The 19,429-nt window shown below is 31.7% G+C and overlaps 2 protein-coding genes across 5 annotated transcripts; one reads left to right on the forward strand and one right to left on the reverse strand.

Annotated features, from left to right (window-relative positions):
- The first annotated feature begins 3,297 nt into the window (after nt 1-3,297).
- LOC105336795 (homeobox protein unc-42) lies at nt 3,298-10,669 on the forward strand. The gene is made up of 4 exons (XM_011441260.4): nt 3,298-3,465; nt 4,518-4,762; nt 9,677-9,979; nt 10,185-10,669. Exons 1-4 carry the CDS (start codon nt 3,348-3,350, stop codon nt 10,284-10,286), a joined length of 768 nt encoding a protein of 255 aa, XP_011439562.2. The 5' UTR covers nt 3,298-3,347; the 3' UTR covers nt 10,287-10,669.
- A 1,707-nt stretch (nt 10,670-12,376) lies between these two features.
- LOC105324681 (uncharacterized) lies at nt 12,377-19,409 on the reverse strand. 4 transcript variants are annotated; one of them, XM_020065673.3, is made up of 7 exons: nt 19,334-19,409; nt 18,434-18,754; nt 18,069-18,168; nt 17,645-17,799; nt 16,966-16,980; nt 16,455-16,511; nt 12,377-14,746 (listed from the first exon to the last, which is right to left on the reverse strand). In XM_020065673.3, exons 2-7 carry the CDS (start codon nt 18,747-18,749, stop codon nt 14,550-14,552), a joined length of 840 nt encoding a protein of 279 aa, XP_019921232.3. In that variant the 5' UTR covers nt 18,750-18,754; nt 19,334-19,409; the 3' UTR covers nt 12,377-14,549. The 4 variants fall into 4 exon arrangements, with proteins under 4 accessions (XP_019921232.3, XP_065944629.1, XP_019921233.3 ...); XM_066088557.1 differs by lacking the exon at nt 16,966-16,980; XM_020065674.3 differs by lacking the exon at nt 16,455-16,511.
- Nucleotides 19,410-19,429: the final 20 nt, after the last annotated feature.

Here is a 19,429-nt window from a genome sequence, read left to right on the forward strand (position 1 = left end):
GCCTATACGAAATGGTCAGCATGCGTTAATGATATATTGAACATGTTTTTATTTATTACTTGAATATCTATATATACACTGTATATGTGTGATACAAGCATTAGGAAGAAATCTAATGCGGATCTTTGCTATTTTATTCATTCCCCATGAGTTCGCTGAAAGGATAATTTGTGCTAGTGGTCCAAATTATTGTGAGGACAAAATTTAATCGACATATAATTAGGATGTACGTGTATATATCCTGTTCCTCTGACAAAAGCTAGACATTGGAAGTTTCTGTAAATTTGTGTGGAATTTTAGAATGAGAATATAGGCCTATAAACCATGATGCCGAAACACTCGCACATTGAAAATAAAAAAAAATAAAACCAAATATATGACTGCTCAAACAAGAAAGAAATGTCAATGCCTTAGACATTTCAGTTCATGTTTTGGTATTCATAGGAAATCGAGAAAAAGAAATGAAAAATCGTAATTCAATTTGGCGCTAACTGTCCGGTTAGGAATGGGGACCAAGACCCCTGCCGGCAGACTTAACTGTCATCACTGCGATTCTTTCTCAAGACTCATTAAGAACAAATCGGGAAAAATCGTCTTGAAATGGTCTCATTTCAATAGAATGTATCGACGTCCCATTCGTAGAAGTTTGGAGAGCAATCTTGGTAATTTTCGGAACAAATTGCGCGACAATTGCGTGTAATTTAAAGGGATGAAACGGGTCGAACTCGGAGTACACTGAGCTATCAATATTTTTTCTAAAAATCTGCGACTTTTCTCTTGAAATGCAGTTGTTTATTTGACATTTGAAGTAATTTTTATGTTTCTGAGCTTATTATTGGAATTGGAATGAATGTAGTGTTTTCATTTTTCTGATAATATTTGTGAATTTAATTTAAAATAAGTTTCTAAAAATGCTGTATAGCAAACTATATATCGGTCGTTGCTATAATGTTCAATCAAAAGGGCTACATTTACATGTACATTACTTATATATACAACCGACGCTTCTTAGACAATTTTAATGGGATTTGCTAGTGTTAAGTTTGTGAACCGCTGCCATTTTGTATAACTTTGAAACAGCTTTTCCTATTTTATTTTCAAGTCCAAAATTGAGAAAAAAATTAATGAAGAAATAATGCCTAAGTTTGAAATTAAAAAAGATTGAGGTATTTTTATGAAAAAATATTTATTTTATATTAAGTGCCTCGTAGTAAATAACTCTTAAAATAAAAATAATTTTGATAGTGTTTCAAGCAACGTTGTGGTTATATTATTTTTTTTTTTTGTGCTTTCACAGCAATTATACTCTTTGAAAAAGGTTTTTAACACGCTTAATTTGAAATGTATTTGAAACATTCTAAAAACTGGCATAACGTGTAATACTAAAAATGCATCATATTTCAAATTGACAGAATATACATCACAATTCATTTAAGAATTGCAGATTTTGAACAACAACAAATCTTAACATTGCTCTCTCTCTCTCTCTCTCTCTCTCGTATCAAAAATGTATTTTAAATTAGAATTAAAAACATAAATAGATAAATAAAAAATAAATAAATAAACCCTGATATACATCAAAGTATACATATATATACATGTACATCTGTCGATCGTCAGATACAATGTACCTGTTTTCATAACGGTCGCGCTCTCAATTACTTCTGTCCACACTTAAAGGTAATTAAATTAACGTGATCCAATTAATTTGACTTCTGTATATATTGCTTCTATGCCATGTGTCTTATCAAAACACAACGACAGTAATCAAGACTAGGTGGACACCGAAACAGATTGGACTACGATTAATTTTTCAGGAACGTGTTTTCGTAAGAAAACATGCAAAGCGCCGATAAATGGCCGAGAGGTTTTAATTCCAGAGTAAATTCGGAAAATAATATATATGTATACTGTACCTGACCTCTTTTGGGGTCAATCGTAAACAATATTGATGGTGCCAAAATTTCATCCCAAATATCCACCAGACCAAAATAACTCTTATGCAATAAAACACATTTTTATCAAAATAGCATTCGGTCAAAAACTGTGGGGGGTTAGCGAGACCCAGCGGGTATGTGGGGTTTTGAATCCTCTGATACAGGTGCGTTACTGATAGAAGAGAGGGGGAGGGGGCAATTGGCATACATTTGAAGAAATAAACTTATTTATGCTAGGAAGGACATCAAAGAAATATTTACAAGGCTGAAAAAAAAACGAATATGTTTTTCAAAAATATGTTCATGACGCGCGTGCGTACTAATTTTAAACAAAAATATATTCCTTATACAGTGATCAACGATAAATAATTGAAATTTGTGGATGGTAATGATGTTTTTAAATATATTGAATTAACATATAATGCATTTAGCACAGTGTCACGAAAAAAATATTAAGAGATTTATTTTTACAACATCATTAGAATTTATATGACGGACGATTTGTCAATTTTTTACCATGGTACGTTTTATTTAAACGATGTTAGTAGTTATTTTATGAATATTCAAAAGAAAACTACAAACAGCAAAATATGTAAACCAATCGATGTAAAGCAAGACAGACGACATCAAACAGTTGCGCAATGCCTGCCATGTCATTTTACGATTTTGGGACCTGTTATTTCTGATCGTGACCAGAGGTTGGGGGTAAAAGATTCGCGTGTTAAGAGGGTGATTTTTCTCACACCATTACTCTATTTCTGGTAAAAAGTGTAACCCCTCTTTACAGCGATTGAATCAAGCCATCTGGATAATCGCAGACGATTTCTATCATTTCCGAGTAATTTGGAACCTGTCAATTTCATTCAAGCAGATTCTCTCTTTTGATTCTTTTCTTAAAACTCGATATGCTTTATCTGCCAATGACCAAACTTTTACTTACTTTTAGTTCAACAAAATATTCGTGTAGTATTGAATTTTTCTTACATTTTTGTGATAATTTTATTAATCTAGTATCAATTATCACACGGTTCTTTTTGAATAGTCATATATTTACAAAATAAAAAAAACACTGTGTTGATGTTTTGACAACAACTGTTTAGAAAACCCATCATCTGTCGTAAAAAAGAATATAATTTGTGAAAATCAATATCAGCCCCATAATTTGGTAACGCCTTCCACTTTGGATAATTATTCGGCGATCTCTTTGATTTGAAACTGACCAATCAGCGATCAATTTAGAGCTAGATTTGTTCTTTGTATTATGATGGCGGTTTTCGGTAATTTGATTGGTCAAGAGCCTTTAGGTAAAAAAGTCTCCATAGTTGGTACTATAAATCAACAGATAAGAAAATTATATTAGTCATTTAATTTTCCATCTTCCACCATAACAATCATAAAAAATACACCAAAATGACTGACGATAGAATTCATGGAGATGATGGTATGAGCAAGAGGAAACTCGAAGAATTTTCGTCTATCTACAATTTGGACAATGCTTCAAGTTCTCGGAACCTCTCCGACCTTAATGGTAGGTATTTAGTAACCTTGTTCATCAACGCAGATAAATTCAATTTCGTTGTCCGCTAATAAATTTTGTGAATTAACCTAATTTACAACTACCCCATTAATCGCGGAATTCAAAAATGGACCGCAGCGGCGAATTATCAGGTGGGCTATTACAAGATATAGGTACATAATTGCATTTAATTTACAATACTAGTAAATTAGAGTCTCTTGATTTAGTTATGATGACGAGAAACTAATTTGACATGGGTGTATAGTATTGGTATTACAAAAATATTATCCGGTAATTTTTAGCATTACATATTAGTACCTTGCCGCGTCAGGAATGTTTGAATTAAGTGAATTTCGGAATCGAGAGGACTTCGTTAATTTGGTTTTCTTTGTGGTGGAATAAGGGAACAAGATTGATAAAATTTGATAGAATTTGTTACATGGCCACCATGGTAAGTATTTTTTTTATAGAATTGAGTTACGACTTTACAGTAATTAGAGCCGCAAAGAAAATGAATCCAATAAATTTGACAAAATTGCTATTGCAATTTAATTTATCCCAGCTTTATATAGGTCTTGATTTCTCCGCAAGGTCTGTTTAGTTTTGTATGTACAACTGAATATGCGGAATAATTTTTCAAACGGATAAAAGGGATTGAATATACAAATGTATTTCACATATTTTATGGATGTAAACGTTTTTCTTTTTCATTTGTTAAGTATTTGATATATAGTTTGGTATCCTGTATTTTACGTTAAATTTTGTTAAAGAGATCTTTGCAAATTACATGTAGGTGTAACCTTTTTTTTTTTTTTGGTATTTCTCAAACTTAATAAATATGAAATATTATCTTATTTGGTAGCTCTTTGAAAACTTCCTTTTTTTATAAATTAACAAAAAAGACAAGTTTGAAAAAGAAAAAAAATTAAGTTATCACCCGAAAGTTTCTGAAATATTTTCTTTTCATTATCTGCAGACACTGGGACCAACAATTAAGGTGCTTCTTTAATTCGGAACAATATTTTTAGGTATATATATAATTTTTAATTTCTTCTTTTTTTCAGGTACCGAAGGCGCGTTTAAGAAAATAAAACATGAGCCTGGGACGGGAACAAGCGGCTCCGGAATTGGTGCTGGAAGTTCAAACCCCGCAGCTTGCCCCACGCCTGCGAGACGTCGCCACCGCACCACATTCACACAGGAACAACTTCAGGAGTTGGAAAATGCGTTTGCCAAAAGTCACTATCCGGATATCTACTGCAGGGAAGAATTAGCCAGAATTACCAAACTGAACGAAGCCCGAATACAGGTGAGTTATTTTACGTACCATATATAGAAGACAATTTAAGATAATTAATAAAAAATAAACATGGAAAAAGGGAAAGAAAATATTGAAAAATAAAAACGCCCACAAGTGAATTTATCTATAAACAATAATGATTTCATTATGCCGGTTCTTTCAAAATGCAACGTTTTTTTATGATATCAATTTCTAAATTTTACGGGTTATATAATACGACGTTATAAAATACGAAATTTAAGGGTTTAAAAAAAAATCTTTAAGAATTTCTGATTTTCAAAAATATGTCCATCAGACAGCATAATTAGTGAAGATGAGTCGTATAAAATTGACGAGACTGCTGATAATTAAAAGCTAGAATTCCCTATCGAGCAAATAAACAAGGCCTAGTCGGAAAATTATCAATATTTGCACCCCAAAATCGTGCTCGGAAACAAATGAGAAAAATTTTGTTTGACAGATGGAGCTAAACTTGACAAGAAACGCACCACGGGGAGGAGTTCCGAAAGACCTAGTGAAACCATTAATGTCGAAAACTTCAAACGCTTTTTTTCCTTTTCCGAAGGGTTGAATCTCTGAATCGGAAATACTCAATATCTTCACGCGCATATTCCTTCTCTCTGAGGATTGAGGGGTTATTTTTTTTTTTTTTCGAAATGAGAATTAAAAAAAATATTATACACAACTTCGATAGGTATATCAAATAACTATGAACTATATATATCTTATTTACATATTCAGAAAATAGCATCAAATTGTAATTCGAAAATGTCGCTTTTTAGATCGGTGTTCGTTGAAATTAGAACATATTATCAATCAAATAATTTGATTCGCGGAAAAAAAATTATTGTCAATTCATTGTGAGGCATTTTCTTTTAAGGAATATTGCCGCGTTAAAAAAAAACCGATTAACCCCAGTGTAATATTTTCGTATGCGGTTTTAGTTTCAACCTTTTTTTTTTTTTTTTGCCTATTCTTAAAAACCTAAAATCATGTATCATCCCCTAGTACGAATGAGTATGATCTCATAAATACAGGTTTTTAATTTATTAAATAAAGGAAATTCTCTTTGCAATGAAGTGCAAATTAACTCCAAAGAATGTTATATAAAATCGAATTTTATTTTTTTTTTGTCACAATATATAAGAAATGGAAATAATATTCGACTATCCAATTCAATATAAAAACTTGTAATGTCAGTTGTAATAATTAAATAGGTAAGAAAGCAAACGAGTGATTGTTTTATGATATTATCAATATCAAAAACAACAAAAAATATATTTTATTTAATCCATGAATAAAACTAAAACACAAACCATTCTGCTTGGATAGCTACATTATTTTAAAACAACTGATCAACATGCATTAAAACCATGTACAAGAAGCTAATTTTTCACTATTTTATGGGACTGTGTCACTCAAAACAGGTTAGAAAATGTAATTGATAAATATTAATAGAAAGAAATTGAAAAAGAAAACAAGAGAGGAGAAAGAGAGAGAAAAAACCGCGTACTCGGAAAGTATGACACAGGGTAGAGTATAGAACAAATTTCGTAACAATCGAGACTTGCATTTATTCTGAAACTTATTTCAACAAAATACGGACTAAGCGGCTTTACACCTATAATTGAAATAAACCCGTTTGTTTGTTCGTCAAAAGGTTGTAAGATTACCATATACACGTAGGTATTGAAATCATTTCTGATTTTTTTCCCAATACATTTGAGGTAATATACATGCAGACTCTCTATAGGTGTTACAGACTTGCTGGGTGATAAATCAATATACCTGTCATTAACTATTGATACCTGTATATTGGCAGGTATTGTGCGTGAAAAGGTTTACAACTGGTCATTATAAATCAATCTTGTCACATTCTATCCAAAAATACTTCTGTGAATTAGAAGAGGTCAAAAACTAGCTATTGTGTATGTTTAAGGTGTATTATTTTTAAAATGCATAAAGACGCATTTTTAAAGATTTTTTTCCTTCTTCCCGTAGTTTGATTATAATCGTTTTTCACTTTATTAAATGTTATTCTTGAAAACTCAATATAGACAATTTTTTTTTCACATTACAGTTTTTTAAAAACTGATAAGATTTATTTTTTCATGAATTAAGAGTTAAGAGAGCCGTTAGATTGGGTGTAAATTTTTTTAATATCTTCTGCAGATGAAAAATATTTTCTCTCCAGTATTCAAGATTATCTTATATTATAAAAATCGAGAGCAATAGATTATACCGATATCAGTATTTATTCATAAAAAAACCCCATATATGAACCAATCCAAGATAAGGAATTACAAAACAAATAAATATAAAGGGACCCATCCTCTACCACCCAAAATTTTCCTTTTCGATGTTAAATAAGCAAAAAGTTTACTTTAAATTTTGTTCCTTAAATTCACATGTTTATTGCCCATTGAATGTGAAATTGTTAAATATTTATACTTTTTCATCAAAGGTAATTGTTTAAAAAAGTATCAGAATTTCGTGAGAAACAAAGATTACCTATATGTAATACCTTTAAGCGAGAATCATGGAGAGAATTTAAAAAGTATATACTGCAGAAATAAGTGACGATGTGAACGAATATTTTTTAAAAAATCAATCTAAGTGTAATCCATTTTTTATTTTAAATTAATTTTGCATGTTTAGAAATAATGCACATTAATAAGCCCTCCCCCCCCCCCCCAGCGTACACATCTAGAAAGACTAACTTTCCAACCAAAAATGTTTTCATACAAACTTATTATTATTTGTATACTCATGTTTATAAAGTGACATAGAGGTCCGATGGGCCGGGTGTTTATTCATCAAGTTATCATATAAAATTTCATGTCTCTATATTTGTTTATAAAACACATGTTACTATAATCAATCATTTACTTACTTAATTACATACAAAATAAATCATTAAACACTTTGTATACACCGATACTTAATGATATGACAAAGATAAAAAAAAAATGAAAAAAAAAATCGAAAACGTAAACCATATTTGATTGTTAAAAAGATCTCTGTTTTATCATAGGAAAAAAGAAGATATTTTTAAAAAAGTTATATTTTGCATCACATGGATAATTAAAGCAGTAAACCCATAAACGTGCTCTGAGACAAAATATGACCTCAAACAATTTTAGCTATTCAGAAAATTGAATAACAATTTTTCACTTAATATCTTTATTAAAACCTGCGTTATCCCTTTATGTTTAAAGCAATGATACTAAAGCAATTTCTTATGATCGACCTCGGTAATTTCGTGAGCAGTAATTCTAGATTAACAATGTAAACTTTTTTTTTCAATACACTTTGCAATAGTTTCGTGTATATGAAACTAAAGGGACTATTTTCGCGTCGTAATCAAGTTTTCCACCACTGTGTACGAGCGACTTTTTCTGTACGCAGGGAGAGAAATTCAATTTCGGAAAAGCTAGCAACGGCAAAGCGCTAGAGGCCCAAGTGTCGGCGCTGATGAATTTTCATTTGTCGCTAATGCAGTGAAAGACGGCGCTAAGAGAGTTTTCCATTAGCGACTCTGTCCTTTTTCATTATCTAGTTCGTTCTCAGGAGATATAACACAGTCTTGTAAGACCAAGGCACCTGTTTATGAAAGTTTTTTTGTGGTTTTTTTTTTTTTTGCGTAATGGCTTACTATGTAAAGTTTTGCAGACATGCTTATTACATGTACTTAGTATTCAAAATGGGATACAAAAAGGGCTTTTTAAAATCACCAAATTATAAAATAAAATTGATTGTTGATAGGTGAACACGTCTTTTGAATTGTTTTGGGCGTGAACCGTATTTATAAATGTTCCCAATTGCAAGTTTCTCTGTTCCTTGCGTGCATAGGTATTCTTGCTCTCCGAACACCGCCAGGCGCGAAAAGCTTTCGACTTCCTACACGTGCTAGACGTAACGCCATCAATAAGCGACACCGTTTTATCACGCGTGAAGCGTGCGTTCTGAGACGTGTCATGATTAAGTCTTTAAAGGGCACGCGACTCGACAACAAGTGAGAAAATATTGTCGCAATGTGTGTAGATGAGATAGATTAAGGTACAACATTGAAACGCTTTTCGAAGAGAGAGAGAGAGAGAGAGAGAGAGAGAGAGAGAGAGAGAGAGAGAGAGAGAGAGATCTTCTAATGAAGGACCATGGGTTTTTTTTTAAGGCTAACCTTTTTTTAGAAATCAGAAATGACCAATTTGTACTCAAAGACTTTGCAATGGTGGGATACAAGAAATGTCCGATGAAGCCTTTCTGGCTTGCTCTCTTTTCTCCCAAATCAAGTACGCATCCTTTTGAAGGGAATAATTGAAATCAATTCTGCTTTCTTGGATTCATTGACCGCACTGAAAAGCCAACATGCTGAATGACCGAGTGACGACGATAATTGCAGACGACTTTGCTGCACGCGCGACGAATTGACGTCTGCTTCATTAATCCCGCTAGAAATATTTGGTCTCTTGGTTCATCAAAAGCTATTTCTTTTCAATTACGTATGCAAAACATCGCGTACTTCTAGGGACTTTCGTTGCTTTCGGTGTCTTTGAAAACAGAGTCGACTCTTCTTCCGGGAGGTCTTTAAGGATTTCGTGTAGGATCACATAGGAATTAAAGATTGCATGATTAACAAATCTCCAATTTTTTTTTATTTCAAGAGAATTTGCAGATATCAACATAAATTTAAATAGGTTGCGGAGGGGGAGGGGGGGGTTAAAGGGAGAGCACATGAGTCATTTAAGGATGGCAAATCAGGGCTAAAACAGTTTGTAAAACTTTGACAGGCAACGGGATTCAGGCAATGATAAGTCTTGAATATCGCTTGGATTTGCAAAGCGATTTGTGCTCAGATCTTGTACATCCAAATCAGAAAAATACTTTGCACCATACTTGAAGGAAATTTCTTTTTGATTTAAGGTATGGTTCCAGAACAGAAGAGCCAAATACAGAAAACAAGAGAAACAGTTAGCCAAGTCCCTGTCGCCAGTGATGAACCCGGCTTGTGGGGCCATGATGAAAAATATATACCCCACCACATCCCGGCCATACGGGGCTTACCCCACCCCTCCCTCAATGAACACTATGTCCAGATATCCCCAGATGAACACGGGCTACTCCCCCGTTTCCCAGTTCTCGAGCATGTCGGGAATGTCCACCAGCAATATGGCCACGATGCCGCGACAGGTTCAGCAATTTCCCATGACAACCGATTACAACCTGGTAGGTTGAAAACCCAAAAGAGATTTTAAAAATTCATCTTACATTGTAAAAACTGGAAAATAAAATTATGTGTTTTTGGTTTTATCATTAAAACTGAAATATCTAACTGATGACAGGTGATGCATATGATGAATTTGATGAAATATTAATGTGGTCGTAGTGATGATGATGTGATGATAATGTCATTGATGATTTTTTTTTCCAGGATGCCCACGAAGATGACTGGTATAACAAGAGCCTCACGGCCTTGCGAATGAACAACACACATCACGGTCTATCGAATCCCGTGCTGCAGTATCAAGCGTGACTAGAACGCACGTGCAATATAGACCTTGTATTCTAGAGAAGAAAAAAACCGCCAACATACGCTGTGTATTATAGAATTATAGTATATATTTAGTGCTGAAGGGAGAAACTATGACGATATATGTATATTCTAATGATAACATGTATATTGTATTCTGTTCCAATGAATGGGAGAAATTGAAATCCCGCATACATCTATATCTAGACGCCATGTACATATTTATTCATTGACCATTAACAGTTCTGCTTATATATGTTTATACTCTCAGTTTAATCTTAAATTGAGAAAAAAAGTTTTGAAAACAAGTAAAACGCGATGATTATTTTCGGTCACAAAGTGATGGGTATGTCTCCATATGTCTTGTATTTTGTGGATATATTAAAAACTGTACAACAGTGGCCGTTGCTTACTTTATAACTTAAAACCTAAACGAGAAAAAAAAACTACTTGTATTTTTATAAATTGATTTTGTTTTGATTTCTTTGCGTACATTTTATCACTTTTTTCTTTCCCTTTCATGTAGCAAAATATAAATATTTCTATATTAAGATTGTTATGCTACAATCGAAAAGCACTGATAATCAAGAGCAAATAAAAAATGAATGTCGACAAAATTAAAGATACATAGAACTATTTTACATAGAACTATTTTAATAAGAGATTGGACTTTGGGTAGTTGGTGTCAAACAACATTGTGACGTAAGCCTGTCTATTTTATTGTTGGCCACTCAGTCATTGCTCTTTGAAATCAACAAGATTAATTGTTTGGCTTTTGAGCTAAGACTACGCAATCTGTGTATATTTCGCTTGAAACAAGCGTCGTTTTAATTTGTTTTCTCGCAGGAAACAGATAGTTACGTCCTACTGAAATTTCAAGGCCTTGATAAAATGGTTCTAGGTATTCACTTCCAAGAGCGTTTACAAAATGTAAAGAGTGAAAAATGCTTCGTATACTAGTATATGAGGCTTTTGCATATCAACATTTAAAAAATAATATTCCTTGAAGAAATTCAGAAAAAGGTTAAACAAACAAACGTCGTGTAATATGCCGACCCCAAACACTGTAATGGTTTGTCATCATTATCCGCTTTCTTTACAGTCTTCTTCAATGTTCGATGGGCATTGAAGAGAGGGTACTTAACTCCCCCTCCCCGGGGGCTTGTTCATTCCAGCACGCGCACTCGACCTTACATGGTCGTCAATAATTAACCACGGCCACCTGGTCAGTTTAACAAGGGGGGCGTGGCTAATGACGTCGTCCTCCGTGGCCTGAACATCTTTGGAGAGCACAGTAGGACCATTTGGCTGGTCTCCGAGGGGCGAGAGAAAAATGTGTGATAAATCGATGTTTCGTGAGACAATAAAATGCCGGGATTTTTCATTCAGTGGAGTTTCGGTTGTTTTACAATGGAGCGGGAGAAGAGAACCGATATTGTTAAACAATGCCTCAATTACCACTGAAAGCCATGTTAGAATATTCCATTAAAGCACATTAAAGCGCTAAGCATCGCATTTTTCTTAAGTCGTGTCTCTCAGAGAGAGAGAGAGAGAGAGAGAGAGAGAGAGAGAGAGAGGGTTTTCACTTCTTATATATTTAACCAAACTTCATTGTTCAAGGTTTTAAAAAAATTCTTTTTATAAGATTATTCTCTGTACTATAATAATAACAACTTTGTATATAGTACATGGAATCATTTTATTATAACGTCAGAATGGCTTCATGTATTCATTTGATTAAGTATTCAATTTAATTCTAAAGTCTCTTGACAAAAGAGGACCGTGTATACTAAATAGTGTACCGGTCTATGTCTCTGGATTAAATGAATCTAAAACGCTTTTTCTTGTCGGTGCACTAATTTTTGATTAGCATTAAAATGCAGACAATGCAGATCACCCGATCATGCTAATATATTATATTACATATACGTCGCACTGTCCCTAACACATAGTAAGGGAGTAAAACTACGATTAAAGTATCCCGGGTTTTTTTCTTGTATACTAACGGGGGAGGGTCTTTGTAAATTATTTTTTTTTTTGAAAAAAAAAATAAATAAAATGAATAACAATTAAAAACAACACTAATCAACATGAAAATTTATATTGTTTCTTTATTATTGGCCTCCATACCACATTTATTCAACAATCAGACATACACACGATAGAACTTCCACCAAATCAATGAATGTTTATATGTTATCAGGAGAGATCATAGCTTATTCATGAGCCCTTCCCATGCCACGTCCAGAAATTAGGTTTACACAATTCCTAATAAATACACATAGATTATTCACAATCTTATCTCCTTTATATAACAATTTGTCATTGTACTTTATCTAATATGGCTTTCTTTAATATGAAACCCCAAAAATATAAAAATGCAAATACCTAAAACTGATAAAGAAATATAAAGCATTTTACATCAATATTCAGAGTGTATAATTAAAAAAATTATATACATAAGAGCAAATATTTTTCTCAAATAATCACTGGTATACATCTGCATTGGTATGTAATCAAAATTCAATAAAATTTTTTCTATTATTAGATTTCATCACACAATCAAACACGATATTACCCATAAATATTTATTTCATTTGAACACTATGCAAAACCAGTACTGCTGAACTGACTTTGAAACACATGGTCGTGAAGTTATGTAAATTTCACTTAAAGATGCATCAATTTCAAACACATACACACAGCCACTACAGAAATACATGTGTAAACTTGTCGCTAAAGGACAAAACATTGTCAAAGATGATCACTTACTATAAAGCATTGAAGAAATATGGATTTCACATTTATATATATATTCTCTCCAATATATGATATAGTGTTTTAAAATATATAAAAGATGAGCAAAGTAAAACAAACACATACACACACAAATATACATTTACAGATATTCACAAACATATAAAAAAAAATTAATATGAAAAGAAAAATTTGGTGGCAACTGATGGCAAATTTAAACTCATTTTTTAATTACTATTTAAAAATGTATAAAACCTACATACATAACTGGTAAATAAAATTTTTTCAAAATCTCTCAAGTTTTAAAAATAAAAAAAGGAATATCAGGAATGTTTAGGTAGTGATAATAAAAATTAATGAAATAACTTTTAAAGCTATTCCTAAATATAATAATAAAAATCTACTGTGTAACATTAAAACTAATCACCAGTGAGAACTACCAAGTATGTAAATGTATGGTAGATGATTATTTTATAGCAAAATGGCAGTTCTGATTGTGTTACAGGATAACCGTTCAAAAAATATGCAAGTTCATAAACAAAGGAAAGCAACTCTGCATGAATCAGCAAAATATAAAGGTTATTTTCAGGGTTTTTTTTCCAGAAAATACATGTACCTGGTAAAATGTTAATAACAATATGCTAATTGTTTCAAAAAAAGAGTATAATAATTAATAATATTAGACTATATTAAAAAAAATGTTGTGTACAAACATCTTAAAAATAAAGAAAAATTACCATAATGTCAACATGAAAACATTACATGCATGTACAACCAAAATGAAACAGTAATTTTTATCAGGCTTGTTGAAATTAAGAAACTTTTTTTTCATCATCTTTTAGAAAAACCCAAAATGCCCTTTCTATAGGATTTTAAAATGAACACAATTAAACCCTTTTCTGACACATAAGTCATAACAAGTGATGTATGTGTTGTAATAAAAACTATACAATGATAGCAACATCAACAGACAAAATAAAGTAAAGAGATTACAACAGGGTAAGACAACCCATTAAAAAAACAACAAGATAAATATGGAGCACCATTAGAGAACTCTTAGAAGAACAGTATAGACTTATTTCATTCGTTATGTGCTTGTTAATGAAATCTTGTAATATTATTTTTTTTCTTTTCTTTTTTTGTCCAAAAAAAAATGAGCATGAGAAAATACATAGAAATTGCAAGGTCTTCATGTTTAAACTGATTTTTTCTAAAGTGGTGCATGCATTGAAAAATTGATTAAAGTAATACAATGGTAGTCAATCATAAAATAATTTCAATCATTTTGAGCCAAAAGAAAAAGTTACAATATTTTGTCATCCTGGAATATAAATTTACCAAAAATCAACAAATGATATTTTCTTTACACAAGAGATAAACAAGGAAAAGCAGACATAAAAACGTTAAGTGAATCCTCCTCATAAATATCGACTAGATTAAGATACTATCAAATAAGACATCCCAAGACTTTCTGACACATTTTCTAGAGCTGCGGCGTTGTTTTGTTGCTTACTGCTGAGGTTTCTCATTCTGTGCCTGCTCACGGGCCTTACGCTGTGCTGTTACAAATTCTACATACTCAATGTATCCGTCTTTATCTAGGTCATCTTCTTGCAGAACTAGGTCAACAATGTTGCTGAGTTCATCGTCAGAGAAAACTTTTCTCTCCTGATGTTGTTGATCTGTTTCTTCATGACCCTCATCAGCTGCAAAAACCCAAAACAACCATTTCACCATTTTGTATAACCAAAAAGCAAACAAACATGAAAACATCAAAAGACAATATATGAATATAAATTATAACTGGTTATACATTTATTAGAAATTCTTTTAAGACTAGTAGGACTGTATAGAGAAACCCTGTCTGAACTGACACCTGTGAAATCTGCTAAATTTTAATTCCAACTAAAATTGCAGTTCCAAAATCAGTCATCTCGCACTGACACACAACTTCCTTCCAAATGCCAGTTAGGCCATACTTTAAAAAATATGTTTATTGGAATTGCCACCTGGACGTTTCTTGACCCAGGAGGGAGGGAGGGATGAATTTTTTTTCATTTTTCAAACTTAAAGTTTACAAATCAAAAATTGCTAAAAAAGATAAATACTCCATATAAAAAAAAAATTCTTCATTTTTTTAATAATAAAATTTTATCAGCTGGGGGTTATTTCACATCTTCAATATCCAACTTAGCCAAGAGTTCTTAGTCCACTCCGCTCCCCATAAATATCAGGAGTGGATTGGACCGAAAACACTTGGCAAGCGAAGAATGGTATTTCAGTGAGGAGGGAGGCAAATCCAAACAAATAATAATTTTATTTTGACCTTTTTAAATTTAGACATTTTTATCTTTGCATGCAAATAATAGTTATAAAGTTATTGCATCACCAAGTAAGAGAGTAGATCTGATTTTGATTAACCATTTTTATTCATTGTTTTGTCAAAACTGAAATATACAACATAATATGTACATGTATCATATTGTAACTCAAATTATATTAATGAAAGATTTAATCTTGTCAGTTTACTCTTATCTTGGTTACTAGGATATATATTTCTATTACATAAGTTAAACAGCTGCTTTGGAATATCAGGCCAGTGATGAACAATTATGATTTATTATGTTAAAAATAAAATGAAAAACCCATACAGAAAGAAAATTACTATAAATATAAGTATAGGTATTCATATATATATTAATTTTGAATTTACAATCGATACCTAATCGATCCATTAAAGATATAAATAAGCAAACTGTCACTGGTATACTTCAAGAACAAGTCACTGAGTATGTAGATATTATTCATAATAATTCAAGGAATAAAAAGATATGTGTAATTATAGCAAATTTGCATTTTGAAATTACAGTACATGTATTATAGGATGGGAATTTGAAAATGGGTCCAAACTTGAATAATATTTATAAATGATAAATACTGGTATATCTTTATTGATGATCATGATATACAAATTTGTAAAATGTTAGGTCGGATGATTCTTTAACGTCTTATGATTTTATACATCAATGTCTATTCTGTGTTTGACCAAAAATAAAAATCTGTGGAATTGTGAAGAAGAAAAAAAATAGAGTTAACAGTTTAAAGGGTATTATAAACATTGTTATTGAACATCAGGGAAATGCTAGTTTTGTACAAATGTACTTGGTGGAGTTTTATCCTAATACATGTACAGTCACGTAGAATGATTAATGGTAACAAAAAACCAAGTACGGGGTACCATAGAGGAAATTAAAGAGATCGAGGCTCATAAAAGGTAAAATTCAGGGGAAAGGAAAACAGTCATTGGTGTCAAAAGGTGTATTATTAAAAAAATAGAAATTTGATTTTCAACCATTCAAAACCAGTGTGGAAGGGTGAAAAGCGGTCCAAAATCCTCGAGAAAAACAAACCTACATTTCCGTAAGGCAGGGTGAATGTTTTCTTGTGAATTTTCGTGTGATTCTGACATATCTACATACAACAAAAATATACTTTTGGGGATTAATTTAGATTCAAACAAATTTGAAGAGAAAATATCATCACTATTTAAACTTGTGTAAGAAATGTCTTGTTCTTGTGTCAGACAGATGTATGCATCTATAAGTTATCGAAACTTATCTGAATCCATATACAAAATTCAAATTCAACTGTAAAACTGTAAAAGAATTTGATTTATGCAGTATATAAAATTAAATAGGTAATTAAAACTTTTTAACTTTTACCAGTGCATCAATTAAGATAGAAGTGTTGTAACAAAATCACAACTCAAAGTGAAGTTTTACCAGAAAAAGTCTCAAGTACCTCAGAAAGATGAGAAGACTCAGAGTTTATTCTCGAGCCAAATTAGTTTTTTTTAAAGAAAAGATTGTGTATATATAGAGAAAACATGGCATTTTGACATCATACATAAAATCTTGCCCATTACCTCTTGTTGGTATCACTACAAACAGATATTATTAATATTACAAATTAATTTCTTTGTCTCAAACCATATTCCATTTTAAAACAACTACATTTACCATCAACCGAAAAGTTTCTTTGTAGATACAGATCTAAACAGGTGAGGTTGTCAAAAAATCAACCATCAGATCTACATATTTTATTTTAGAAATTATGTTTTATTAAAGATATCAATTCTTATTTAGTAAACTTAAATTACACATTTTTTTAGCTTTAAAATTTGAACTTTTCCTATATCTTAATAAAGATATCTTCTTCCTTGGGATATTCATATAGCCTTAAAATGGCCCCGGCCATCACGTCCTCGTAAGGTGTAGAGCAAAAATGATAGGATTTGTGCTACAGTTATCTAATAAACAGTTAGATAAAGTCATGAAGCTGTAATGACTTCATTTTTTTTTCACCAGTTTACTTCTCTTTGACCAGAAAAAATAAGAATCAGGCACATTATCTTAAAAAATCAATGGTTATAAATCTTTGATATAATTTAAAGAAATGATTTATTGTATGCACATCTATTTGAATTCAACTTTTTTAAAAGATATTTTCCGCAATTATGAAACAACCTACATCCTAATAAAAAATAAATGTGCTATTTAAAAGTTAGTTTCTAACTTCTACAATACATTCAAAATTTTACTCACCATGAAAATGTGTAATAGCTTTTACGATTTCTACTCCATCCAACTTGTTGTTTTTATCATAATCATGTAATTTGAAATAGTGAAATTCTAATTCCTCTTCACTCATTTCCTCTTTAGGTTTGTCTACAACATCTTTTAAATGCTCTTTTATGTGACTATAACAGAAAAAGGAAAAATATGGCAAATATTGAATGGGATGTAAGATTTCAATAAGTTTTAATAGGCCTGTTTTAATCATCTACATGTTCCAAACTTGAAAAAATGAGAGTAACTTAGTAGTCAGTGTTTTATATAGAACTAACATTATCCTGAATGAGAATTAATTTTAAAAGGCAATTAAGAAAACACACTTTTATGATAGAACTATTGAGGTATGGAAACATGTAAGATGTTTAAAACAATACTACAGAAAATTTATTTTTACCTTGCGTCATGGGCACTTTCATGACCGAACCCTCCATGGGCAGCATGATGATGACCCCCTGGTTGCTGGAACTGCTGAGTGTTACCTTGGTTGAATTGTGCTTTGAAAAAAAACACGCAAAAATTATATTTTAAGGAAAACAAAATCAATTCATGTTAAATCAAACAATTTAGTCAACTTCTTCATAAATATAATTTAAATATTAATGAATTTGTATAAAAAAAATTTGAAATTCAACATCTAGTTTATACTCTTTTTATAATACATGTACAACCACACGCTTTTATTATGGGGTATTTAAAAAAATATGTTTCTGCATATACGGTTTTATATTGATCTGTTGCTATAGAAACACATAACACTACCTTGTCCCTGCTGGCCATGCTGCCCTTGTTGGAACTGTAAATTCTGTTGTTGTTGCTGCTGACCCTGTTGAAATTGTTGATTTTGTTGTCCCTGTTGAAATTGTTGTTGCTGCTGTCCCTGAAACTGCTGCTGTTGTTGTCCCTGGAATTGTTGGTGCTGTTGTCCTTGGAATTGCTGACCGCCCTGGTGGCCGATTGGAGGGGCATGACCATGAGCATTATTTGGAGGAGGCACCCCGGGTGGGTATGCCCCATGTTGTGTTGAAATTTGCACACAGACGCATAGGGTTATAACTGCTGCAAACGTCCACATCATGTTATCTGAAATTAACATATGTCACTTTACAGAAACTGTATGAATTCATTTATTAATATTTCATTTATGACCATGGTTCTTAAATATTTTGATATTTTTAGTAACACTGACTTTGCCAAATGCATTAGGGTTTTTTTCTTACACTTTAATGAGATGCTAACATTTTACAAATGTATTCATTGACATTTGAATGTATCTAAACAAAGTGATATAAGGTAATGGGTGAATGTACATATTTCAGGCATTTTCAGCTTTCTAAAAACAAAAATGATGAAAAAAATGAAATTTTTATAGAAATTTGTTATATTTGTTTAAAATCAATTAGAAATTTAATTTTGAAAGAATGACAACATGTAAAACATGATATTGTAATAGCCCCAGGACATCTCTCCGTTCAACCATATGGAAGGAAAAATAAAAAAGCGTCCATATGATTTCACTTTAGTTAATGTCATTTCAGTACACGCTTTTAAACTTCTAAAATATATGACAGTTAAACAAAAACTTAATCATATAGCATTAACCTGATTAAAACTGCAACACACAAAAAACAATAATTACACAAATATACCGGCTGTACTTACCAGTCTATTTGCTGAGGTGTCAATATTGTATTCTGTCAATGTATAATGAAATCATCGTTTCATCATGTTGAGATTTCGCTGTTTCAAACGCTATAA

Source organism: Magallana gigas, chromosome 6, assembly GCF_963853765.1.
Source record: "Magallana gigas chromosome 6, xbMagGiga1.1, whole genome shotgun sequence".
In the NCBI taxonomy this organism is placed as follows: Eukaryota; Metazoa; Mollusca; class Bivalvia; order Ostreida; family Ostreidae; genus Magallana; species Magallana gigas.

What these genes read in the sequence shown, in the direction of transcription:
- LOC105324681 (XM_020065673.3), bottom strand. Translation starts at nt 18,749, where the DNA reads ATGATGTGGACGTTTGCAGCAGTTATAACCCTATGCGTCTGTGTGCAA. An exon ending in GAAAGTGCCCATGACGCAAG is followed by an intron (nt 17,800 to 18,068) that starts GTAAAAATAAAT and finishes TTTCTGTTATAG; the next exon opens with TCACATAAAAGAGCATTTAA. An exon ending in TCACCCTGCCTTACGGAAAT is followed by an intron (nt 14,747 to 16,454) that starts GTAGGTTTGTTT and finishes GGGTTTTTGCAG; the next exon opens with CTGATGAGGGTCATGAAGAA.
- LOC105336795 (XM_011441260.4), top strand. Translation starts at nt 3,348, where the DNA reads ATGACTGACGATAGAATTCATGGAGATGATGGTATGAGCAAGAGGAAA. An exon ending in GAACCTCTCCGACCTTAATG is followed by an intron (nt 3,466 to 4,517) that starts GTAGGTATTTAG and finishes TCTTTTTTTCAG; the next exon opens with GTACCGAAGGCGCGTTTAAG. An exon ending in TGACAACCGATTACAACCTG is followed by an intron (nt 9,980 to 10,184) that starts GTAGGTTGAAAA and finishes TTTTTTTTCCAG; the next exon opens with GATGCCCACGAAGATGACTG.